Below are 27,053 nucleotides of genomic sequence, written 5' to 3'. Positions count from 1 at the left end.
GGAGGGAGCTCCCTGTGCCCAATATTCCTGCAGGATCTGGGTCCTGGCTGGGAAAATCATCCTTCAGCTGCAAATGTACATGGAGAGAAGGGATTTTTGATGCTTAAGGTGTAATTTAACATGCCCATGGAGATCCAGTGTGAGTGCAGGGATAGGGAAAGCACACACATGACTGTGGCTGTGTTGCAGCCCTAGGATTTTATTAAATTAAAATTGCACTGATGAGTCCCAGGGGAGAATCTGCTGCTCATCCCCAAGAGAAACACCTCAGGGTGAGGGGGGAGATTGAAGATGTTTTGAATGAGACACCTGGAACAGGGCAGAGGAAGAATCTCAGAATTGCCATTGGAATGGAATGGAGTGGGAATGGAATGGAATGGAATGGAATGGAATGGAATGGAATAGAATAGAATAGAATAGAATAGAATAGAATAGAATAGAATAGAATAGAATAGAATAGAATAGAATAGAATAGAATAGAATTTTCCATTAAAAGGGACTTAGAACAATCAACTGCCCACTGCCAACTCCAACTCCAACTGCCTACAACCAGTTCAGGGCTATGCAAAAGTTATTAAGAGAGTTTTCCAAATCCCTCTCAAACACTATGAAGCTGGAGATATTGACCACCTCTCTGGGAAGCCTGTTCCAGTGTTTGACAACCCTCTGTGTGAAGAACTGCTTCCTAAAATTCACTTTGAATTGATGGTGAGGTGCATTCCACCACGGTGCTCCCAGGAATACCCTGTGTGTGGGACAAAAATGTTTTTGATTTTTTTCCCCAGGTAGCTATAAAAAGAATTCCCCCTCTCCACCCCCATTTCTGGAGGGCTGCTGTGTTTGTCTCCACTCAGGCATCAGCACCTCTGTTGTTAGGAATGGTATCACAGTACCGGGCGTTTCCCAGCTCATTCCTACTCAACTCGCTCACTTTACAAGTGCAAAAGATGCTTTTGCTAATTGCCAGCTCTGCCAGCTCCTCCCGGGATCTGGGAGGCAGCTGAGGTTGTCCTGCCTGTTCTCTCTGCAGTCTGTGCACCAGGACTTACATGACTCCTATTGCTGTCACACCCGAGCATTTCACAGCTTCCAATGTGCTCTTATTGCAACTGGAGCTGAACAAAGGAAAAAAAAAAAATCTCCTTTTCTAGGTCACTTACAGCTGTGAATTTTCTTTTACCCAGATTAGTGTTTTTGGAGGGTTTAGGAGGGAGCAGTGTTGCTCCAATGACAAGTGTCACTTTGCTTTGGATTCTTGCAGGGGTGAGCTGGTTCAAAACGCAGCAGAACTGACAGGAACTCTCAGAACACTTTCTGCTGCTCTGAAGCAGGAGTGACGTGGGGACCTGCTCTCAGGTCCCCCTGAACAAGGAGCATTTATTTTTGTCCTCCTGGCCTCCCTCCCTCCCCAGAAAAGCTTTGGGAAGAGGTGGCCTGGGAGCCCACAGCTTGTGAGCTTCACTCTGACACCGCCTGTCATCTCAGGAAAGAAAGGAAGATCAAACAGGAGGATGGAGTGGGAGCTGTCACATCCACTGTACTTTTCCTGCTCAATTCTGTTACCCTTGGGCAGGTGAAGGCTGGGACTAGCAGCTTCATCCCTTTGGTCCTAACCTGTCTGCTCGCTGCTCAGTCTGTGTGGATCACCTTGATTCACGAGCCAGTGGTGTTGACAGGGATATTTCGGAGGGGCTGGAGAGAAAACAGCCAGATTTACACCTCAGCACTATGGTTTTCAAACTTTTTTTTTTCCTTTCAGGACTCCTGAGTGTCAAACTAAAATTTATGATCAACTATCTCCACACACTCAGACCCCCTTTGATTTCCAGGCGCTCTGTCTCTGTCCCCAACTTGTTCTCCTTCCTTGGTGGCTCCAGAAAGTCTCTTCTCTCCAAAATCTCCCCTGATTATTAATTTATTCCTTATTCTGATGCTTATCTGCTTCTCTCCTCTGGACATTCCCTTCTACCCACTTTCCTGGCTGGGATGGAAGGAGCAGCAGCAGCAGGAATCTCCCTCTTCCCACCCTCTGCAATCTGATCTGCTCCTTTGGAGATTCCTGGCTCCAGGTGCCAGCTTGGCTTTTGGAGAAAGCACCCTGACAATGAGCAGTCCTGAGCCAGAGGATAAAAGCTTCCTGCTGGGATTCTTCATTTCATCTGTGATGGTGATCCTGCCTGGCTTTGTGCTCCCTGCCTCCCCTGGGTCCTGGCAAACAGAGTGCCAGGAGGGTTGAGTGCATTCAGCTCTTATTGGCTTAATCCATGAGATAGATATCAGTGACTCTCAGGGGGACTTCTGAATTTCCCAGCTTGGGAGCTACAGAACCAATCCTGATCCCTGCATCACATTTCAGCAGCAAGAGCTGGTTGTCCCTCTGGAAGGATGTTCCAGTGTGGAAGCAGAGCCCAGGGAATGTGTTCAGGTCTGCAGGAGGTGCAGAGCAAGGGCTGAAATGATCACCCTGCCAAGGGAGGAGGCAGAGATGGATGTGTTTGGCACTGGTTTATGTGGATTTTATTGCTGGGAAGGTTGTGGGGGGGTGGATGGGCAGGAAATAAAGGACATTTCACCCCTAGGACTGTGCCTGCTGCTGCACCATCAGCAATTCCTGCAAGAAAGGCCACTCCTGGTGCTGCAAACCCCAGACAGGACAGCAGAGACATTTTTCAGTAAAAATTGCTTTAGCCAGCACAGCCATCATTGGTGCTGCCTTATAATTGGCAAGTATTTAATTAGCTGAGGAATATTCCACATCTTCTCACTAAGTAGGAAGTCAGAAACTCCCTTTGGGATGAATGCTCTCCCAAACCTGTCACTGCAGCTCAGCTGAACCTCAGCACATCAAGCACAGCAGGCAGATGAGTGTGAGCTTGCACAGATGCTGCAACATCTGTCCAGTTTGGGAAAGGTGGGTGGTTGAAGGTAGAGGTGTCACTGAAAATGGGAATGGAGTGGAGTGGAATGGAATGGAACACAGTAAAATAGAATGGAATGGAATGGAATGGAATGGAATAGAATAGAATAGAATAGAATAGAATAGAATAGAATAGAATAGAATAGAATAGAATAGAATAGAATAGAATAGAATAGAATAGAATAGAATAGAATAGAATAGAATCCAACTCCACTGCCTGGGTTTTTTTGGGGAACTCTCTGTCCCTTCTGATTCCAGATGTACAGAGATACAGCAGGATGGGGAGGAGAGATAAGAAAGCCTACTGAAGAAATATTGCTGGGAGCAGAGAGGTTTCCACCAGCTTGTATCTCTGCAAGTCTTTTTCATTAGCAGAAAGTGGCTTTAAAAGGTTTTGATAGCAATCCCTTTTTGCATGAGCTCCAGAGGGGCTGGCAGAGTGTTTGGGTACCAGCGTGGCTTTGGTTAAACACATTTGCAGTAGCAAAGCTGGGAAATGACTCCCCCTCCTCCCCCCTGACCTGCTTTCCTGAGAAAAGCACAAGCAGATCCATGTTGCTCCACTCAGCACCTGCTCCTTTTTCCTGCTCCTTGTAAAATTGCTGGGGTGCTGTGTCTGCATGTCTTTCCTCCCAGATATACATGACAGAAAAGCAGGAATTAGAGCAGGCACGACCACAGTCCACTTAAAACCACTGGCAGGGGAAATCTTCCTGCAGGAAAACCTCTGCCAGCTTTGCAGGTCTGGAGCTTGATTTGTGTTTGCAGCTCCTGCCTGTGCAGGCTGGAGAAGGGAAGTTTGCTCTGCAGTTTTCTAGCTACACTACAATCCTCTGCTTTGCTGCCAGTGGCTCCCTGAATCCCTTCACCCCTGCATCCCTGCACCCCTGCACCCCTGCATCCCTTAATCCCTGCATCCCTGCACCCCTGCATCCCTGAATCGCTGCATCCCTTAATCCCTGCACCCCTGCATCCCTGCATCCCTGCATCCCTTAATCCCTGCATCCCTGCACCCCTGCATCCCTTAATCCCTGCATCCCTTAATCCCTGCATCCCTGCACCCCTGCATCCCTTAATCCCTGCATCCCTGCATCCCTGCACCCCTGCATACCTGCACCCCTGAATCCCTGCACCCCTGAATCCCTGTATCCCTGAATCCCTGCACCCCTGCATCCCTGCATCCCTGCACCCCTGCATCCCTGCACCCCTGAATCCCTGCATCCCTGAATCCCTTAATCCCTGCACCCCTGAACCCCTGCACCCCTGAATCCCTGCACCCCTGCATCCCTGAACCCCTGAATCCCTGCATCCCTGCACCCTTGAATCCCTGTATCCCTTTATCCCTGCACCCTTGTATCCCTTTATCCCTGTATCCCTTTATTCCTGCACCCCTGCATCCTCACAGCTGCCAGGCTGTGACAGGTACCATTCCTGGCAGCCTGAATCCAGCTGCCTCACAGCCTCTCCATTCCCACTCCTCCTCAGGGATCTCACCCTCTTCCCTCTGATCCATCTGGGCCCTGCCCACTGGGGAGATGTTTACAAGGACCCCCCTTGTGAGAAAACATCAGATCAGCCCCCAGGAGGGCTGGGAACAGCTTGTTCAAGGAGAGGGGGCAGCGAGATCTTAAACATCAGCATTTATTTATTTATTAGCATTTATTTAGACACGACTGTGCCAGCCCCCTCACTGCATTAGCATCATCTCAATTTCCCAGAGGTTTCCTCCTCTTGTGCAAATGCAGATCCGAAGCAAAACCTCTGGATTCCTTTCTGTGCCCATGGAAGTGAGGGCAGGAATCACACTGGTCCCATCAGAGTGGGTTTGCACCGTTTGCTTTGCATTTTATTTGTCCCCTCCCTCCCAAAACTTGTAATGAAGCAGCATTTCATGTGACAGGACATTTATGGCTGCTCCAGGCACAGCATAGCAATGAGGAGGTGGTGCAGCATCCCTGATCCAGGATCCAAATGACCTTCAGGAGCAGGCAGATGTTGCTTTCCGAAATTCGGGCTGGGAACGAGGGAGGCATTCCATGTGTTCAAGGAGCTGCCAGCTCAGCTTCACTTGGCTGCTCCACTCCCATGAAATGCTCATTTTGTGGAGTGCAGAGGAAAAGGAGGCCAAAGGGAAAGGAAGGAGCAAAGGAAAGCAGTGGCAGGGAAAATGAGTGCAATGAGCTGAGCTCACACTGACTAAACCTTCTCATCTTCAGAGCAGCATCCCCATGTCTGGTGCAGGTGTGTTCCTGTGTTGTCCTGCTCTCACCTGGCTCAGAGCTCTCTGATGTCCAGCTAGAGGCTTGAAGTGCATGTTAAGTTTGATTTTGATGTTTCCCTGAGGTTCTGCTCATGGGAATCCTGCCAGGAACAGCAAGGCTCAAGGCTGTGCTTGTCCCAGGAGAAGGTTTGTACCATAAGGGACAGGTTCACACAGCTGGGTTGTGCTGCCCCATCCCTGGAATTGTCCAAGGTCAGGTGGGATGCAGCTTTGAGCATCCTGGTATAATTACAATGAGCTTCAAATGCCCCTTCCAACCCAAACCATTCCATGCTTCTTTTGTGGGTGCTCCTAAGTCTGTATCAACCAGGAAACTCTCATGTTTGAAAAAAACACCTCAGGGTTTTAAAAAACTGAACCTCACGACCCCATCCAGCTCCTCCATGCCCCTCACTCTCCCAGGAACAGGATCTTAGATGCTCCAGTGGAAAATGTGAGTTGCTGGTGCTAAAAGGAGGTGGCAATGCATGAGAGACCTTTGTCCCAGCAACCCCATAATGGGAATGTGCAGCAGTGCAAAATCCTGATGTGCTGTGATGGAATTCTGCTCCCAGGGCTGGAGCTGAGGGCTGAACCTGCTTCACCTGCTCCTCTCTGATGGGGAGGGTGGCTGAGCTGTCTCTTCCTCTGGGCTGAGAAGGAGCAGGTGTGAAAGGTGGAGCTCACCCACCATTCCTTTGCAGCTGGCTGCCAGGAGGTAAATTAGGAAATGCTCAGTGAGCACACAGCCCCAGAGGGCTCAGCAGCTCCCCTGGATTCAGAGTTATCTCAATATAACCCCAGAATTTATCTGCACAGTGCCAAACCCTTCTCTAACAACTGCCTGCATCCCCCCTCCTTGACTTCAGTGCAGGGCTTTCAATTTTTTAGGATTATTGCTTTTCCTTTGCTTTAATTCCCCTTCTCAGCTGGAAACACCAGAGCATGGAGCCATCCAGAGTTCTTAGGTCCAGATATCTGTGATCCAGCTGCATCTGTGAAAACTTTACTCTTAGGAGATTTGTGTGGGTTTTGTGAAATGCATTGAAGCAATTTGTACCTTTAAAGGGCCACATTTCCATCTTGGTTACAGTTAATCTCTAATCCAGCATCTTCATCTTTGCCTGCAGCACCTTAATTTGGCCTCTTGATTTAATTTCTTTTACCGTCTGCTACCTCCTCCCATTCCCAGCCCCTCTGTCATCTGCCTGATTTATTTTTCTTTGTCTCTTTATCCTCTAGCCCTGTGCTCAGCCATTAAAATGTTCTGATGTAGGTTTCTGAGAAGCAGCATCCCCTGGAGCTGGTGTTTTGGTAGCAGGAGAGCCATCCTTCTTCCCAACCTGGCCCTGGGGCCCCCTGTGCTCCTGGAGACAGGGATGGGATTCAGGCAGCACTGTTTGTTTGCTCTTTTGGGAAATGCTGTTTAGAGGTAGACAGGAGGCAATTTACCTGTGTCTCCATCCCTGGCTTTGCCATGGAAAGCTGGGAAGAGCATCAAGATGGATATTTCAGAGAGGGGGAGGCTGTAAGAACAGAGAGCATGAGGGACAGGAGTTCTGGACCAGAGCTGGGACATGCAGGCTCTCTGTTCAGAGCTAGCAACAAAGTCCCACCTCCCTCTCTCCTTTCAGAGATTTTGGGTTCAAAATCCCCAAGTGGACAATCCCCCTGTCCAGGGTCTGGTGTGAGCAAGCACAGGGTGATGGTTGTGATCCTCTCAACCCTTCTGCTCCCCTGAGCTCTGGCTCAGGGCTGGTTTGGGGGCTCTGCTGGGCTCATCCACAGAGCTGGAAGTGCTGAGCAGTGAACAGGACACAGGATGTGAGTGAGACATCTCCTCCCAAATGTTTACATTGCTCTCCCAGCCTTCAATCCAAGTGCATTTGTACATCCCTGAGCAGCCACAGGGAGCATTTCCAGCTTGTTCACTGCTGCCTGCAGCATCCTGCATTTCTGTTGGCACCTGCTATGCTCAGCAGAAGCATTCCCTACCTTGTTTTCCCATTCTTCCCATCTTTCCCATGAGGCTTGAGTGTGGGACCATGATGTCCAGGTGCAGGAGATGGTGGATCCAGGATTTTCCCTGGAATATTTTTGGTACACGTGACAAAGCTGCTGCTCATCCCTTGGGTGCATTGATTGTTGTTTTCTGTGAAAACAGGAAAATTTCCCAGTTTCTCAGGTGTGATTATAGGATGACTGGCTGTGATTCAGGGCAGAGAAAGAAGATTGCCTGGACCAGCTGCAGGTTCATTCCTGATGTGGAGTCACATCCTTTTCTAAACAGAAAAGCTGAGTCCCATCTTCTGGGCCACGATCCAGTTTGATCCTTCCTAGCTGGAGAGTCAATAACTGCAAAACCATCCCCAAGTCTCTGGCATCTTGTGTTAATTAGGAAATTCCAGCAGGAAAGCTGACATGGAAGCTGAGGGAGCTGAACATCTTTGTGTCCAGCTGGAAGATGCACACAACACATTTGCTCAAACAGGCACTTTCAGGAGGGTCCTGCAGGGTGACACAACAAGGGCACAACAGCCCAACCCTGGCTCTGGTTCTTGCCAAAACATCTCCATGCAAGCTCAAGGACACCTGAGGAGCTGCCCCTGGCTGGATAAAGCAGCTTTGAGTGTCACACAGGGCTGGGAGGGAGGCAGATCCATCACTCAGTGCCCTCACCTTGTCCTCTGCTGGAAAGCAGCCCTGTATGATAATGAGAGCAGACATCCTCCTGCTCAATATTCCATCCCTCTTTTGTCCCACTGATACACTGCCCTGCACTTGGAAAAGCTGGCTTCAGAAAGTCCCAATATTTTCACATTAACTCCTCTTTTCACCTTTTTCCCAAGGTGATCTTGATCCCAGTGAGTTTAGGCAAGAGAGGGAATTGGTTGAATCACTGGAGGGATTTAAAAGATGTGTAGATGTGACACTTGGGGACACAGTTTAGTGGTAGGTTTTGCAGTTCTGTGTTGTCAGTGGGACTTAAACATCTTTTTCAACCCAAACTATTTGATGATTCTATCATTTTTATGGTTCTGGTAATTTGGTGTAGCAGAAAAAAAATCCAATGGGGCAGCTTTGCCCCAGAATATATCTTATTTATAAAATTTGTTTAGAATAATATGCAATTTTTATTTTATTTATAAATCTTATTTGTAATCTTACTGATAAGTAGAATTTAGGAGTTATGGCCTGGATTTCTTACACTGAAGGGATCCCAGAAATGCTGTAAAGATGTTTTTGGCTTTGGATAGCAAAAAGAAATTTAAGAGCAGAGCATAAAGACTTGGAACAAATAAATTGTTGATCTGTTGTGGAAACAGACTGAAAGGAGTTTGTAGTGAGGTGAGTGTCAGATATTTCTCCCAGGTAACAAATTGCAGCAGGGCAGATTTAGGTTGGATATTTAGAAAAATTTCTTCATGGAAAAGGTGGTCAGGCATTGGAAAAGACTGCTCATGGAAGTGGTGGAGACACCATCCCTGGGAGAGAGAAAAAAAATGTGTGGGGACATGGTTTAGTAGTGAACATGGTGCTGGATTCGATGATTTTTAGGATCTTTTCCAACCTTAACAATTCCATGATTTGATGATTCCATGGAAGGAGTCCAAGGTCACCTCCTTCAGCCACTGCCATGAGCTGGCCTGATGATAGCACAGTTTGCAGTGTGGCTAAATATGAGAATTATTTTCCTTTTTTATCTTCTTAAAGCTGTGAAACCAAGGGATTACAGGGAGCTGTTGGCTTTTCTGCTGCTGTTTCACAGGGTTCTGTAGAGGAGCTGGAAAATGTCATCCTTTTAAAAGAGAAAAAAAAAAAATTCACAAGACAAAAAGACTTCAAATATACCTTAAAAAAAAAAATCCAACAAAATACCCCCAAACCAAAGCAAATCCCTCATGATACTTCAAGTTCTGGTCTTAATTAGATGCTGTGTGAGCCCCCAAATTTATAATTATTAAATAACCACTAGAAGTGGGGTAATTTAATCACAGAATGGTTTGGCTTGGAAAGGTTCTTAAAAATCACCCATTTCCAAGCTCCTGCCATGGGATGCCTTGGTTGTTCCAAATCCCATTCAGCCTGGTGAAAAACTTTGAGTTTAAAGTTTTAGAATATAGAAATACAGATAAAGTAAGAGGAAAGTTTTAGAGCAAAAGCCACACCTTCTTCTTCACCTTTTTTTTCATAAGTTTAAGTAATATTGTATAATTAAGTAAGAAAATCTGCACTGTGGGCCATGAATAGTTAGTTATTAAGTTAAAAGTAAAAATAATTTAATAGAATTTTATAATTAAACAGTTTAGCCTTAAAAAGCCTTGTATTAAAAAAAAAACCCAACAACTCCATTTTTAGTTTGTTAGCTTAAAGTACTGAATAACTCACAGTTTGTGAAACTGTAATATAAATAAAAACTAATAAACATCTAAGTCCAAACAAGAAATGCCATCTCACTCATTTATTCCCAACCCTAAAAAAAAAAAATTACACCTCAACACAGTGGTGCCTCATGTGAGGAAAAACCTGTCAAAATCAAAACTTCTCTAAAAAACCCCAAAAATAACAAAAGCAACTGAAAACTAAAAAAATCCCCAGAAAAACAAACAAATAAAACCCACAAGAAATAAGAAAAGATTATCTCTAGATAATCTTTGGGGTATTTAGCCAGCCATATGCTTCATTTCAATTGTAATATCTATTTATTTGTGTGTTTCAACATTGTTTATGTTAATTAAGGCTTCAGACTGGAGGCTGCATATGGGCTGTTTCTTCTTTTTCTTTTTTAATTTTTTATTTCTGGGCCTAATTTGCTGATAGAAAGTTACTTTGTGCCCTGAAAATGCTGCAGTTCAGTTTGCTCTGCTCATGTTCACACCTGGGCAAAGGGCTTGTTTGTCACCTCCTTGTATCTTTTCCTGTCCCCCTCTACACACAATAAAAAAGAAATCCCAAATATTCCTAATTTCCCACAGGTCACAAATCCTTTCTTAAAATCACTGTTATCTTAATTCTACCTCTGTCAGTTCTGAAGGAAATCACCCCAAACCACCTTGAATTAGGGGTCTCTGAAAAATAAAATCAAATTAATATTCCTTCTCTGGTTTCATTTTCCTTGCACCAAGCAACTGGAACAAGAGTATGTTTTTTCTTACTTTTCCACAGTTTCCTTTTTGTTTTTTGTATTTTTCTGAAGAGCTAATTTAATAATCCTGCTGCTCTGATGATTGATCCTTTCAGACTGACAGAATATTGTTCTGTTCAGTACCAGGTCTGTGCTCCTGGGATAGAGGTGAGAAAAAGGGCACCAGTGCCAAGCAAAACTTGTAAGGAAACTGAGTAATCTGAGTAGTTTAGCAAGAAGTTTATAGTGGTTTTGTTTTTTGATTTCTGTAAAGAAGCCAGGAAACTCAGCTAAGGGATGTGTGGACATTTATTGACTGCTTATTCCAAATATCAGAGCTGGGTGCTCTCTTACAGGTCTGTATCCATTCACATCTCCTCTGTGTGCCTCAGTTTCCCTTGGGTTGGGTTGGAAAGGACCTTCAAAGGCATCTCATTCCATGGGCAGGGACATCTTCCACCATTCCAGGGTGATCCATGCCCCATCCAGCCTGGCCTTGGACACTTCCAGGGATCCAGGGGCAGTCACAGATTTTCTGGGAAATCTGTACCAGAGTCTCAGCATCCTCCTTGCAAAGAATTTCTTCCTTCTGTTTAGTCTGAATCTCTCCTCTTTCAGTTTTAAATCATTCCCTTTGCCTTTTCTCTACATTCCCTCATCCAGATTCCCTCTCCAGCTCTCCTGGAGGTTTCCTTCTCCTTTCCAGGCTGGACATTCCCATCTCTCCCAGCCTGGCTCCAGAGCCGCCCACACCATGGGGATCCAGCCCAGGAGCCCAGGACACATTTGGCTTTCTTGGCTTTGAGCTAAATAAGCTTGATGATGTTTGATTTCCTTAGGTGAACATAGGGAAATTGCTGGACCATCCTTTATTTCATTAGAACCTCAGATTTCATTTTGTGCTATGTGTATCTACCAAACTTTTGCTACATTTCAAATGCAGGGGCTCAGAAGTGCAGGATTTTTCCAGGAGGTTTGGTTTTGCTCCAATAAGCCTTGCTGGATGTGTGAGATGTCTCTCAGGATTTTCAGCAGCATAACTGAGAGCTCAGCCTGTCTTTGAACCAGTGGATTGATCACAGAAAGGGAAAATTATCTCTTGGATAACAGAATGACCCCTGTGAAAGAGTTTTGCTGGTTTTATTCAGTTCTTAGGAAGGTCTCAGCTAAGCAAAGAGTGATCACTGCTTTGGTACTGAGTGTGTCTCAAACATTCCAGTGTTAAAGATTGATTTAAACCCATATTTAGCTTCGTGTTTAATGAATTTCAGCATTTACCTCTCTGGCATGAGATCCTTTGTAACTGCTTCAGCAGCCAATCAAAGATTTATTTATTTTATTTTTAATCAGCCTATTTTTTTCCAAAGCTGCAAACCTTTTCATGTCCCTTTCTCTTAGGAACCATCCACTCTTTAATTCAGCCCTGAGGTCCTGCACAGTGACTCTGGGACATTTTTTGCAGAAATATGATTGCAGGGTTGTTTTTTTGGTTTTTTTTTTATATTTTTTGTGTCCTGGGCTATTGTGCAGAGCCAAATGTCTGAAAGGTGCTTTGGGGCAGCCTTTGGCTGGAAATGAAAATTGCTTTTGGGAATCCCACAAAAAGGATTAACTTTGACTTCATCTCTGGTTTGTTCTCCAAATTAATAATCAATCTGCCAGCTGGACCTGTGCCAAGCACTCTCCTGGTTGGAGAAGGGGAAATTGCCCATGTGGAATGAGAACAGCCAGAGAACCTGGAGCTGTCTGGGCTGGAAAAAAACACCTGAAGATTCCTTGCATTTCTCAGATCTCAAATATCTACCCCAGTTTTAGAAACCCTCTCTGCTTTGTGGCTCTTCCCACAGCACAAGCTCTCCATTTGTGCAAATTCCTGCTCAGAGCAGCATTTCTGTTTGAGAAAGTCCTTAAGCATGTGCTTAGCTCCCATTTAAATCTACAAGACAGTGCTTAATTGCTTTTCCCCATCAAGTGCTCAAATAATGTTCAGAGCCATGTTGTAACATATGGTGAGACATTTTCCTGTGCAGCATCACTGGAATTACACCAGAGATAAATCTGACCATGGATGTTAGAGACAGAACCAACCTGGCAGGTTCCCTGCTCACCCTCCCAACACGTTTTTTTGCACCAGTCTGGTTTGGGGATTGCTACAATTCCTTTTTGACTGGGTTGTAATCACTCTGGCTACACTCCCCTCTAATATTCTGCCCACGTTTTCCCTTTAGTAGAGTTTCCTCTTTCTTGCCTCCACTCTGGAGACTGCCTGGAAATAATTCTGCTCCCTTGTTAGCTTACCTGGATTCAATATTTGTGAAGAACTCAAATTCTGCTCTTTTTCTTTGCCTCTGAGCTTTGAGCATGGATTTCCCAGCACAAGCCCAGTGTATTTTTTTTTTTTTTGGCAGAATCAAAGGGGTTTTTTTACTGCTTTACAAATGAAACCTGAACCCACAGGCAGGCACACACGAACACACAAATGTTCCTCCCCTTATGGACCTGTTCCTTAATAGCCCATTGTCTTCCAGAGCTTTTCATCAGGCCCACAGTGAGTGAATTTTGCATTCCAATGTGAAACATGCCCTGTTTCAATCTATCTGCTTTGTAATTTGAACTCCTGCCAGTGAAATAATCATTAGATGGCAAAATCCAGTGATTGCATTTTGAAATTTGAGTTTAGGATTTCAAGTCTGCACTGAACTGTGAGGCTTTTGGTAATATTTGATGGTTAAACCAAACACTCTCTGGGCAGGTATCTGCAACCAGCAAGACCCAAATTCCCTCAGATGTGTTTCCCTGGATCTTGGAGAAATCCCATTAGATCTCTGTTAGTGGTACTGAGTATGGGACCTGCAGCAGGTGATGCTGGACACAAACTGTCACAAACCAGGAATGGGATGACCCAAAATCACAAGGAATGATTGTGAGAACTCACTTGCAACAACAAATCCAGCTGTGGGACCTCCAACATCAGAAGGATGTGGAGCAGCTGGATGGGTCCAGAGGGGCCATGGAGATGCTCCAAGGGCTGGAGCCAGGCTGGGAGAGCTGGGAATGTCCAGCCTGGAGAAGAGAAGGATCCAGGGAAACCTCAGAGCCCCTTCCAGTGCCTGAAGGGGCTCCAGGAGAGCTGAGAGGGACTGGGAACAAGGGATGGAGGGACAGGAAAAGGCAGAATGATTTTAAATGGGAAGAGGGGAGATTCAGACCAAATAAAAGGAAAAAATTCTTTCCTGTGAGGGTGGTCAGGCTCCGGCACAGATTCCCAGAGAAGCTGTGCCTGCTCCATCCCTGGTAGTGTCCCAGGCCAGTCTGGATGGGGCTTGGAGCAACCTGGGATAGTGCAAGGTGTCCTGCCCATGGCAGGGGTGGAACTGGGTGATCTTTAAGATCCCTTCCAACCCAAACCATTCCAGGATTCCACATCCACACTGGCAATCAGTGAGAAGAGGCTCCTGGCTCTTCTGCCACACCCTCCTACCTCCAAAGAGGTTTTCCCAGCCCATCTCCAAACTCCATCCCCAAAGGGTGCAGAGGTGTTCACATGCAAAGGGTTCCTGGGCAAGGAGAAGAGGTAATTAGGGAGATTTGCAATGAGGAAGGAAAGGACGAAAGAAAAGTTATTCTTCTTCTAAAATTAAAACCAGAGGAATGGACATGTTCTTTGGAACATTTGAGTGGTTTAAGGACTGGTAATGACTAATTAATTAATAATCACTGGTAGTAATGAGGACCAGATTTTCATTTTCCATTAAATGGTGTAGCTGGACTTATTCTGAGGTGATTTGCACCAAGTTCCTGACTCAGCACATCCACATCACCCATCCTTTATGTGATTTATAGCAGCTTTTAAAGCAAGAACTGGATGGCTTTGATCCAGTTGCATTCTTTGAGTCCAGCAGGATAAATAAGTAGGCACCAGACCAGGTTTTTGAAGAGCAAAAGGTAGTTATTTTAATTTTTAATTTTTTGTCTTGCCTCAATATTGCTGTGCACTTTCTGTGTGCATCTAGAAATGGATTTCAGGCTGTGCCAAGTGTGGCTTGGCCCTGGATAGATTTTATCCTGATTTTGCATTCAGTGCTGTTCTGTCAGCTTTTCTGCCATGGGAGTGTGAGAGCAGGCACAGCATCTGGGGAGAGTTATTTGTTTTCTGATACTTTCCCTGGGGTTTCCTGTTCTTGTTGGTTTTCTGATTTATTTTCTTTTTTTTTTTTTTTCCCTTTTGGATGAAGTTACTTTTGTTGATGTACAGCCCAGATCTGTCCTAGTTTACTTTGAAAGCTGGTAAATGAATAAAGCTGGACTTTGGGATTGGAAGTGATGTGAGGGCAAATATATTCCCACATTTGAAGAGACTTCAGGTTCCTTGGGGCAGGGGGTGTCTGTGTGTGGCAATGTACACAAATTTGATGCTCTAAAAATGGGAGATTTAAGCATTTCTATTTGTTGGGAAAGGCTGCTTAAACAGAAAAAAAAAAAAAAAAAAAAAAGAGCTGAGGATAGAGTTAAGGATGAAAGGACAGACTGGAAGACCTGAGGTTGTTTAGTCTGGAAAAGAGAAAGCTCCAGGGAAACCTCAGAGCCCCTTCCAGTGCCTAAAGCAGCTCCCAGAGAGCTGGAGAGGGACTTGGGACAAGGGATGTGACAGGACAAGGAAATGGCTTTGAACTGCCAGAGAACAGGGTGAGATGGGATTTTGGAAAGAAATTCTTCCCTGTGAGAGCAGAGAGGTGCTGACCCAAGTTTTCCAGAGAAGTTGTGGGTGCTCCATCCATGGAAATGTCCAGGGCCAGGCTGGATGGGACATTGAGCAGTCTGGTCTAATAGAAAGTGTCCCTGCCCATGGCAGGAGATTGGAAAAAAAAATGATCTTTAAGGTCCCTTCCAAAACCATTCTATGACTGCAAAATTCTATAATTAGGAACCTTTTAAAAGCACTTTTCTAGATAACCTCAAATCCATAAATGAAAAAGACTAACAGAGCACTAAAAAACCCTCAGCTAACAAAAAAACCCAAACTCCTACCACAAGCCAAATGTACCAATATCTACAGGAAAAAAAAACCTCCACAACAGTCTGTTATAGAGGAAAAGTAAAATCTGTTGTGGAATTCTGGACAAAGGATGAATTGACAGCAAGCAGTGTGAATTAAGAGCTTGAAAAATACAAGAGAAGAAAAAAAAAAAAAAAAAAGGAAAAAAATGTAGAAATTTTACTCTTCAGAACAGTAAAGATGAATAAAAAAGCAAAATTTAGAGTCTACTAAAGCCATAATAAATCCTGATGGTATTGGTTTGTTGCTAGCTGGAAATGACAGATTTATTTATAATAATGCAGGAATTTCAATAAATGCCTGTATTCTGTAATTGGAAGAGAGCCTGGTTCCCTAATCCACATCCCAGCCTAATGAAATACTTTTCATTACACCAGCAGCTGGAAAACCTGCTATACATCATCCAACAAAGTGAGCTGGGTGCAAGAGTAACAAGACAGAGCAATTTGGATTTTAAAAGGGCAAGTTAAGACTAATTTGGGATCATTTCTCTTCAGGAAAAGAAAGGTGGAAGAGTTCCCCAAATCTGGAGAGAGGAGCATGTGTGTGTAAGCACAGCAGCCTCACATCTGTCATAGGCACAATATTCATGTGAAACAGGATCCAAAAATTTAGGGATTGTGGGTAATATTATGATTATAATTGAATAATAGCACACTCATTAAAACAGAGGCATTAATAGCAATCAACTTATGGAAAATAGATTTTGTCAAGCTAAATTAATACTTTCTAGGAGAATACAGAACTGGTTGTTGGAGTCTGGGAATTTGTCTTTATTTGCACACATCATAAATAAGGCATTTTTTCTTGGTGACAGTGGATAAACAGAACAACTCAATAATGCAGATCTTGGAAATACCAGCAGGACATAGAGGGGAGATTAGAGAATTCAGATTTCCCATGAGACTGGCCCTGTATCTCCTGGTTCCTTCCAGGAAGGGTGTTGGGAAATGTCAGAAGGTGCATGAAAGAGCAAAGAACAATGCCAGGGTCTGAAAGTCTTCAAGAAATGATGTGACAGCTCAGAGAAAATCATGTGAAGAGCTGCTGATCCAGAGAAGACAGATTCATGTCCCATGAGATGGATGGATGGAGAACTACAATATCAGAGAACTGTTTGGGGTGGAAGAGACCTCAAAGGTTATTTAGCAACAACTCCCAGCCATGGGCAGGGACACCTTCCACTATCCCAGGCTGCTCCAAACTCCATCCAACCTGGCCTGGGACACTCCCAGGGATGGGGCATTCTGACATTTAGTAGGGTCCAGACATTTAGAAAGATCTGGATGAGCAACAGGAAAAAAAAAAAAAAAAAAAAGATTCTGTGTGCTGCCTACAACTTCTATGGTAAAATTAATTTTTCTCCATTTTATTTTGTTTAACAATGAAGGGTGCTCTAACCCAAACCAGAAATAGTTCAGGGAGGCTCAGTGTCACGTGCTGACCAGGATGGAGTAGGTGCTGGCAGCAGGATGTGCTGCTGCTCTCTCTCCAGGCCATAGTGGCACAGGGAGGCTCAGAATCCTTTCCTGAGGAGCAGGTCAGAGCCTGCACCGAGTCCAGACCTGCAAAGAGCTCGTCTGTGACTCAGGGCAGGTCTCTGGAGCCAGCAGCACAGAGCTGCCCAGCCCATCTGTGATGCACCCAGGGCTGCTGAGCAGCTTGGCTCCATCTGCAGCTGCCGTGGGCTCGCTGCTGGCACTGCAGGTCCTCTCCTCTGAGCATGGTCAGCTCTGGGGATGGGACATCTTTCCCCATGTCCCTGCAGTGCAGGCAGATGGCCCTTTTGCTCTGTCTCCACACCCTGTCTCAGGCTCCTGAGAAGCCCAGGTTGTGCACAGGATGCTGAACTTCCCCCCATCTACTGAATTTCTGCACTGCCTGCATCACCATATCCCAGGAGATAGGACTGGACAAGACACAAAAGCAATGGGTGGAAAATGGCTGCAGTTTTTTGGGTCCCTACTGCCCCAGCACATGAGGCAGAGCAGGAGATTCCCCTTTTCCCTGGTTTAGCCTATTGTGCTCACACAGAGATGGGGTTCTATTTTTCCCAATGGAACCACCCCAACTGTGGGATGAAGACCATGGAGCCTTCCCTCTCTATGGCCCCTTCCCCATTCTCCTGCTTTTCCCCAGCCTGAAAGGATTCCAGGAGAAAGCAGGGATCTGTCCCATTGATGCCTTCAGGTCCCTCTGGCTATGAGGGAGGAACATCCCTGCCATGCCCAGAGCTCTGGGAATGTGGGGAAGGGTTGAGGAGGGTCCTGGACTGGCTTTTGGAGAAGGAACAAGAGAGGGGTGAAGCTGTGAATTGGGGTTCTGTGGCTGGGGGAGGTCTGTACACATCTGTATGGGGTGTGGAGCAGGGGGTTGGGTGTGTGTGGGGTGAGAGATGGGGGCAGTGAGGTGCATTTGAGGTCTGTAGTGTTATATCCATAAATGTGGAACAGGGCTATAGGGATGAGGATGTGTGTTCAGATGTGTAGGGACAGGGCTATAGGATTATTTATCCATGTGTGGATCAGTATGGAGGGTGTCACAGGGCTGTAGGGTTGTTGCACAGGTGGGAAGCTGTGCAGGTATATGGGATAAATGGGCCAGAGCTATAGGATTAAGGTGTGTATATGGAACAAGTGGGGCAGGGCTGAAGGAAACTTATATGGGGGCCAAGAAAGTCTATATGGGATAAGGAGAAAAGGGCTGTAGGGTTAAGAAGATGTATATGGGGTATGTGGGGCAGGGTTGTAGAGTTCAGGTGTACATGGGATAAGTAGGAGAGGGTTATAAATGTGTATATGGAATATGTGGGACAGGGCTATAGGATAGGAAGGTTTATATGGGATAAGTAGGACAGAACTATAGGGTTAGGGAGGTGTATATGGGATATATGAGAAAGAGCTATAGGGTCATGGAGGTGTATATGGGATAAGTGGGGCAGGACTACAGAGTTAGGGAGGTGAGTATGGAATATGTGTGAAAGAATAGAGGGTTAAGATGGTGTATATGGCATATGTGGGGCAGGGATATAGGATCAGAAAGGTTTATATGGGATATGTGGGGCAGGGATATAGGGTCAGGAAGGTTTATATGGGATATGTGGGGCAGGGATAGAGGGTCATGCATCCATGGGGTGGCTGTGTGGAATGAGGCTGTGCAGTTAGGCGTGCACACATGGGACAGGTGGGCTATAGGGTTAGAGGGCAGTATATGGGATATGTAGGGCAGGGCTATAGGATCAGGGAGATGTGCATTGCTATCGTGAGTCCGGGCAGCCCGGGGGCTGCAGGGGGCCGTTCACATGCGTGGGGGGTGATGGAGAGGTCACAGCGATGCAGCACCGGGACCAGGATGGAGACGCGGGTCCGAGGGGGGGTCGGTGGGATGGGGGCGCGGTGCCCGCTCCCCGCCCGCCCTGACGGCCGCTCTCCCTCTCTCCCCGCTCCGCCGCCCCGTCCCTCCCTCCCCGCTCTCCTCCCTCCAGCAGAGCCTCCGCCTCCGCCTCTCCGCCCGGCGCCTGGTCCTGGCGCGGCTGCCGCACGGTCCCGCTCGACGCCTCCCGGACCAAGTGCCTGTGTGACCGGCTCTCCGCCTTCGCCATCTTAGCCCAGCTCAGCCCCGACATGGTGAGTCCCGCCGAGGGAGGAGCGCAGGGGCCGGGGAGGCGTGGGGACACGCGGGGGACACGCGGGGGACAGCGCGGAGCGGAGCGGCGGGGCAGGGGACGCGCCCGGGATGCAGCGGAGCATCGCCGGGATGCAGCGGAGCATCCCCGGGTACCGCGGGCAGCGGGGACAGCCCCGAGCGCCACTGCCGCCGCCGCTGCGGTCCGGTGTCACCGGCACCGTGGCGACACGGCGGGAGGCTTGGCAGAACCCTCCCCCTTCCTTTCCCCGCCGTCCTTCCTCTCCCCTTCCTTCCCCCCGACCCTGAGCGCAGCTCTGGGGACACACACATCGGCGGTGACGCCGCGCCGCTCCGCTCGTCCTCTCCATCCATCCATCCATCCATCCATCCATCCATCCATCCATCCATCCATCCATCCATCCATCCATCCATCCATCCATCCATCCATCCATCCATCCATCCTCCCATCCCGCTAAAAACGTGCGGAGCCGCCGGCCCCCGCAGGTGTGCTCGCTCCCGTGGGTTCCCCACGCACGGAATCTTCGCACGTGGTTTATTTTGGGGGGGCGGAATCGCCCCGCTCCGCCTCCCTCCCTCCCTCCCTCCCATCCCCGCCTCGGCATCCTTCCCGCTCCCCCACGCAGTTTTGGGGGGTGTGTGTGGGTTCCCACTCTGGGAGCGTGGAGAGGAGGAGTTGTGAAGTTTTTGGCCGCTTGTCGGGGACGCGAAGTCGGTGCCGCGTCTCGGACGGAGCCTCCGGAAAAAGAAAAAAAAAAATAAAAAAAAGAAGTGCGAGATTCCTAGAAATTATCGCTGGGCGGCTGCACCCTGAGTCAGTGCACGGGGAGGGTGCCAGGGCACTAGAGACGGAGCTGGGGTGGTCAAAAGATGCTTTGCAGACTCCTCTCTTCCACCTGGTGCTTTTGAGTTTGTTTCTCTTTTTTTTTTTTTTTTTTTTTTTTTTTTTTTTTAAGTAGTTCATCCCTTTTTGGACAGTTCCCAGAGCAAAGCCACCCCCTCTTCCAGCTAAAGCTTCTCCATCTGCCTGGGCACTGGGAGTCACTGGGCCCTTGCAATTATTTACTAATTATGGCTTGCTTGTTAAATGCTGGCTTAATTCGGCAAAAGGGGAGGGGTAAGGAAGAAAGGAAGGGTGAGCGTGGTAAAGGGAGAGGGGGGGATCACATTTTCCAAGATGAAGGTTTGGTTTATTATTAGAAACACTAATGTATTTGGTCCACTAGTTACCATGGAAACAACATCTGCACTGAAGTGGTTTTAAAGACACAGTGTTGGTTGTGTTTGCCTGGGCCCCGAGCAGGCCCAGCCACCACAGGGCTGGGAAAGGGGCTCTGGGGTGCTGGGCAGAGCAGCTTTTGGGGTCCTCTGCAAAGAGACACCAACTCTGTGCTCTCAGGAGGAGATTCTCTTATGGAAGGATGCTCTGAGGTGGGATTGGGAATGTGTTCCTGCTTGGAAGGGCTCTGGAAGCAGCTGGCTGCATCAACGCTGCCATCCCTGTGCCCATCTTCTTCCAGGGTGTGTTGTTTCCTTGTCCTGCCACCATAAACAAAGCAAGCAGGGAAGCAGCTGCTGGGCTGGTGCTCTCCAGGAGTGTTTCCAGCCTTTTCCAGGTGTTCTCAGGTGAGCCAGGTGGGATTTGTCACCTGCTCTGTGTCCTGCCAGCAGCAGGGCTTCACCCTTCACCCCACGCTCCAGCAGCTTTAGGGTCTGCCTCTGAAGGTTGGGATCAGTGTGTGAGCCTTGCCCTGCATGGGAAGGACCCCAAGATATCCTGACAAAGTTTTGGGAGGTTGCATGTAAAATAAATTAGGATTTCTGCTGCAGTTCTAAGGCAAAGCCTGGAATGAAGCGAGCCCAGATGTGCAGCTGAGCTGCTGGTGAAGGTCCTCTGCTGATCCATCTTCTGCAAGTGGGCAGAGGACCAGGCAGTGTGGGAACAGCAAAGGGAATCTGTGCCTTGGCTAAAGCAGAAGTTTCTCTTGTGTAGATTTTATGTTCACACACTGCTTGGTATTATTTAATTAAGAAGCCTGGAGAAAAAATGGTTAATTTGATTTGGCCAGATGCTGCTGCTGCTGCTCCCTCAGCTCCAGGTGTTTGGGTGTTATCTGGACAACACAGGCTGGGTGTCATCCCTTTATCACCATCCCTGCAGGTATTTTTGCATTTGAGAGTGGGCTTGGCTGCAGGAGGATACAGCTTCCTTCCCCCAGGCATGTTTTATTATATCTGCAACTGAACTCACAGCTGCTCCTTTGGGGTTTAGGCCTAAAATTGCTTCTTTTGCCCTCTTTCCACCTCCTCTGGCTGCTGGTTGGGCTGTGTTTTCCCAACTCATTTTTTCCCAGCTCATGAGTCCACTCATGAGCATCTGGCTGTGTTGGGGGGGAACTTGGATATGTCCTGAGTGCCCCCACTAAGCCATTCCAAGGGTTTGATGACTGGAGAGCACCACTGGGACCCATCTTCTGCCTGTGCCTTGCCTTGGCTGTGCTCATCCAGCTCCTCATTGCCTCACTTTCCTCCCCAAATCTCATTCTGAGCAAGCCCACGTTGCCTCCTGTCCCCAGAGGTGGCATCTCGTCATCGTTGCTGTCTGTGCTGGTGACATTTATGGTGCAGTTTTTCATGTGCCTTTGGAGCTCTCAGGACAAGAAGCTCCGTCCGCCTGTGTCATTAATATTATTTATTGCTATAAATCTCCCTCCTGGAGCCTTTGGCCCTGGCAGCTTGAAATATTTGTTACCCTGGTGTGGGCACAGCTCCTTTGCAGTGAAAAAAGACTCTGAGAGGCTTTTTGGGACGACTGTTGATTTGGACTGGCCAAGGATGGTTTGACTGGGCTGGGACCTGAGAGTTGCTTGTGTGCTGGGGAAAAGAAGCAGTTGTCCTTGATTTCAGTGAAGCTGGAGGCTGAAAGTGCTGTGTCTTGAATCAATTTGGGAGACAGACATCCCTAAACCGTGATGGAGCTGTTCAGATCCAGCTCAAAAGCTGGAGTTCAGATTTTGTGTTTGATTTCCCCTGCTACTTCCACTCAACACAAGCAGCCTCGTGCCCTGCTTTGGCACAACTGCTGTTTGACCATCATGAAAGATTAAAACCTCTTAAATTAAGGAGCACAGACAAGCATTTTGGGACTGTCTTTTTGTTTTAGCTTTATGCCCTGCATGTCTTGGAAGGGCAATGCCTGTGGTGCTACACCTGCACAGTAGCAGTGTTAAAGGAAAATGAGGGCAAAAGGAATGCACAGAGCTGCATGTCAGGCTGCTGCTGGTTGTATTTTTCCAATATATTTTGGCAATTTTTGGAGGTGGGGAGGAAGCAGAGCAGGAGCCTGAGGGTGAGCAGCAAAACCTTTCACTCAGGTTGTCTCATGTGAGTTTGTCTTGTGTCGTCTTTGCTGCTTTCCACTTTGTGCTTGGCCTTTGTAAAGTCAATCAAGCTTTAAAGCTTGGCTAAGGACAGCCTGGATGAGGTTTTGGGAAAGCTGCTCTGGTGGAAGGTGTCTCTGTCCAGGGCAGGGGCTTGGAGCTGGATGATCTTTAAAGTCTCTTCCAACACAAACTGATGGTTCTGTGATTTGTGCAGCCCTTAGGGATGGAGTAGAAGTCTACAAATACATCTCTATTGTCTCTCCCCCTCCTTCCTGGCTGTGCCTGCAGAAAGCTGATCAGAGAGAGGCAGCTGAGCTCTCCTCTCATTTTTAGGCTTGATGAAGATTTGGAGCTGTTGGCAAGAACTTGTAGGGGTGCTGAGTTTGTTATGTCTGCACTGAATTTTTGGGACATCTCACCTCCCTGTTGGTGTTTTGTGACAGGCAAAACCAGCAGCTGTAGAGTTTTGTGGGGTTTATTTTAGCCTGGGTAAGTGCTGAAATGTCCACAGTGAGCAGACCTGTGAGATGAGAGGAAACAGCCTCAGGTTGTGCCAGTGGGGGTTCAGGTTGGATATTAGGAAAAAAATTATTAGTGGAAAGGGGTTCAAGCATTGGAACAGGCTGCCCAAGGAAGCAGTGGAGTCACCATCCCTGGAATTGAAGAAATTCATGGATGTGACACTTGGATGCTGGGATTTGATGATCTCAGAGATATTTTCCAATTTGACTGATTGCAGGATTTATATCCCAGGATGTTGCAAGAGGCTTTGTTCAGTGTTATCTCCAGTTTGTAAGAATGGGAAGCACCTTTCCTGGTGTGCTTCCTACCCATGCTCATCTCTCAACTCCCAGCATTTCTTTTTTTGTCCCTCAAAACCTCCCATTTTGGGATGGAAGGGACCTTCAAAGATCTTGTTGTGTCCTGAGGATCTTCCCCCTGTAAAGCTTGTCCTGTGCTCCAGGAGTGCTCTGTACTTCATGGACAGTGCACACACACAAGGTGGGTTATTTTAAGCTCCTAAAATTCTGTAGGGCCTCTTTTGCACAGGGAGGAGATCCAGGTTTTCCAGCAGGAAAAAAAAAAAAAAAAAAAAAAAAAAAAAAAAAAAAAAAAAAAAAAAAAAAAAAATGTTGATGTTATGAATAAAATATTTTGTAAGGGTGTAGCAATTCTGACAACATTTTGATATAAAATTAAAGCAGTTTCATTTAGATAAGACTGGAGAACTTAATTTGAAGGTGAACATTTTAACATTTATATTCTTCCATCATTTATCACGTGAAGTTTGGAGTCTGGATGAGAACAAAGCCTTTTGCATACCTTGAGAACTGACAGTTCTCATGTTCACAACAGTTTCCAGGCTTAGTTAATATTGGTGCTGCTTTTTCTGTAACATTAACTCTTTAATTCAAAAGTTGGATTTATCTGAGGAAGGGAAATTTTTGGTTTTGCCAGGCTCAAAGTCTTTGAGGCATCAAACTCTGGTCAGGTTGTACAGGGATTTAGGGAAGATTTTGGTGTGTTTGGGTGTGTTATTGAGGCTACAGCCAGAGCTTTTCTGTGCCTGCCAGTGAAATTGTGACCTTGAGCTAAACACTCCCTTTTTTTCTGCTTCCTTTCTCCAGCTGCAGCACCCTTGCAGGTGACATCCCGGGCTCAGTGCATCCACATTTGCACAGTGCCCCGAGCCTGAAGGGTGCTCCAGGAAGCACCAAGTGCTGTCATTTCCCTGACAGAGCCTCCTCTTGCCCGCTTGGCAGGAGCTGTGCCAGGGTGAGCATTGCTGAGCCACCAACATTTGGGCTTTTGAGGTCCAAATCCTCGGTGAGCTCCCGCGCGCTGCTGGCGCCTCTCGCTGCAATCACCCCATCCTCTCCAGGATGCTGCTGTGTGATCTCTCAGCAGCTGGTGATGCCTCTTGAGCTGGAAATGCTGCCTGAGATTTCCTGGGGATTTGTGCTGTTGCCACTGAGCTCTCCCTAGGTGCAGAGATGCCCATGGTGGGAGTGGTAAAGAGGCCACTCCAGCTGGACTCCTGCTCATCCCAGGAGAGCTCTGTGCTGGGTTGGGATTGGGGAAGGATGTGCTCTAAGTGCTGCTGGGGATTTCTGGGCTTTGCCCATCTCCTGCTCCACAGCAGGAGCAGCTGCTGTGTTTTCTCTGGGTTGCTTTTCCCCGAGGTCCCTGCAGCCTGTAGGAGCAAGCTGGTGATTCTGTAAACCAGGGCTGCTCTTTGCTGTGCTCAGCAGGGAGGCTCTTTTCACTAAATCCAGTTTAGCCCTCCTGAGTTTCAGCAGGCGTGGATAGAATGGAGAAGACAGGGTAGGAACCAGCTGGGCAGACAGTTTTCCCCTCCTACTCTCTCTCATAATGTGATTAAGAAGGAGACAGGATGTGTGATGCTCTTAGGGGGCCACACAGGCCAACCCACAGCCTAACTCCCTCTTGAAAAAAGTCCATTATTTTTTCCAAAGTGCCCTCTTAACAGAAAGTACTGGATTGTGTCCCTACATTTTTGCTTTGCTGAGAATCACCTGGTTTTAAAGGGTTGCTCTATCACTGATGTGGAGTCTGTCAGTTTGTGTTGCAGAGTAAATTTGAGCTAAATCTCATTTGAGTTTGAGGAGGACCTGGAGTTGATGTACAGATGATATATGTTGGCTTTTAAGAGGAAGGGGATCACTGACAGAGCTTGTGGTGTGCTCCAGGTGCCAGAGGCAGCCTGGGTTTGTTATTCTGCTGGGAGAATTGCCACTGCTGTGTGCCATACACAGCTACCTAATAAAAGATCCCATTAGCAAATAAGTGATTGATATTGGAACATACACAGGCAAGGCATGAGAGACGAGTGGGATAGGAATTCCCTCTCAGCGCTGCGCTGTGCTTCTAGCAGAGACAACACTTGAATATATTAAAAGAAGACAGGTAGCACAGGAGGTAATAATAGGAGGATTTGGCTCAGCATAATAAGCAGTCATCCAGCATCCCACCTCCTCGGCGGCTGTCTGCGGATTTCGCTGTCTGTCGATCTGCTGGGTGCTTGGGGAGATATTCCCAGCTGACAGCTTCCCTCCCCGAGCTGCTGCTCGGCGCTGGTGGATTCTCCCAGGTCTTTTTTAACTCCTGACAGAACTCCGGCTGGTGGGACTGCAGCAGCGTGGGGCTGCGGCTCGGCGCAGCCCTGGCAGGGACTCTCCTGCAGGCAAATGCTGCATCACCCTCCTGTGTCTCTCCATCTGAAGGGGACGTGGGAGAGGAGCAGGATCAAGTGGCTGGGAGCTTAAAGGCGTTGTGGGATTCAGTGCTGGAGCGTGAGTAATGCCGAGGCGAATTCACCCTTGGGTGGAGCTGCGTTGATGCCCAAGTGACCCAGGAGCAGAGAGCGCCGGGCTGGCTCCCTGTCCTCAGCTCACATTAAAGCCTCTCAGGGAATGCCTGGGATCGGCGTGTCCGGGCATTCCTCAGGGGTTTGGTGCTTATTCTCTAGCTGCAGTGCTTAATGGCTTGTTGCCATGAAGGCAGCTTAGCAAGTGTGACAGCTGCCCTATTACCCTGCCACAGTTTACTGCTCTGCTAAAGGAGGTGTGGATCTAAGCCAGCACACCAGGGTCTTCCCAATTCCCACTTTCCCCTCTCCTAAAAGCTCGGAAAGCAGCGCTCAGCCTCACCTGTGAGCAGATTTGAGGGCCAGAAATGTGAACCAAGTGTGTGTTACCTGCGTGGGATTCCTCTGCTCTGGTCCAAGCAGGATGAGTGGCACAGCCCCGAGTGTGGGAGGGCGTGTGGGAGAGGATGATGTGTCAGAGATGTTTGGTGTGGTGCCTCCACACCGATGGCTGAGCTCCCTGAGACATTTTGGCTCTTTCCTCAAAGAAAAAAAAAGGGGGAAGGAGGATGATAATCTTCAAACGGGTTGAAGGTGGCTGTGGAAAGGGAATAATCTGCTTTCTGTGTCTGCTGGGGATTGGGCTCAAATTGCAGAGTGAGAGATTTAATTCAGGCACAAGGGAAAACCTTCTGACTGCAGGGATAGTCAGGAGCTCAGACTCCCATCAGCAAAGATTTTCCTGAAGAGGCTGGGGGTGGTTTTGATGGTTGTGCATGAGCTGAGCTTGTCAGGTCTTTCCGCTCCCTTACCTGGAATTCTGTGCTGTAGATCCCCTCGGTGTATTGCTGTGTATAAAGAGAAGAACGTGGCAGAGGGGCAGCACATTGGTGGGAGGTGAAGGAATGGGCTGGAGGCAGGTGGGGAATCCAAAAATCACCGAGTCTGTCCACAACTTCCCACTGCCACCTGTGGCTGTCCATCCGCTGTCATCTCACATTCACAACCTGCAGTTTGTTCTGCTGTGAGGGCACCACTCCAGCCTGCTCAGAGCCCCCCTGACCCAGCAGGGTGGGAAACTCAGCTTTGCTCTCCATCTGGGAGCCCAGGATGCCGGGATGGGGGCGGCCCTGGGGGCGGTGCTGTTAGTCATGGTGAGAGCCACGGAAAGTTGTGGCACATCTGCCAGGACTGGGCTGTGGGCATTGCACCAGGCAGGGCTTGAAGCTCTTGGGAGCCTTTCCAGGGCTTCTCCCAAGGCAGGAGGATGGCGTGGGAGCATCACAAAGCAGCTTGTTTGAAAATGGTAACGAGTGGGTGCTGGAGGCTGGGCTTCATG

The 27,053-nt window shown here is 47.7% G+C and overlaps 1 protein-coding gene across 1 annotated transcript in view; it reads left to right on the top strand.

The window, feature by feature from the left end:
- Window positions 1-27,053, top strand: part of ADGRB1 (adhesion G protein-coupled receptor B1) — a 202,752-nt gene that overhangs the window by 91,678 nt on the left and 84,021 nt on the right. Inside the window, 1 exon segment of the mRNA XM_079302799.1 lies at window positions 18,846-18,984. Coding sequence (XP_079158925.1) covers window positions 18,846-18,984 — 139 coding nt within the window.

Source organism: Erithacus rubecula, assembly GCF_903797595.1.
Source record: "Erithacus rubecula genome assembly, chromosome: 3".
In the NCBI taxonomy this organism is placed as follows: domain Eukaryota; kingdom Metazoa; phylum Chordata; class Aves; order Passeriformes; family Muscicapidae; genus Erithacus; species Erithacus rubecula.
The sequence above is the reverse complement of the archived record's forward strand: the minus strand, read 5'-3'. Positions and strand labels throughout refer to the sequence as shown.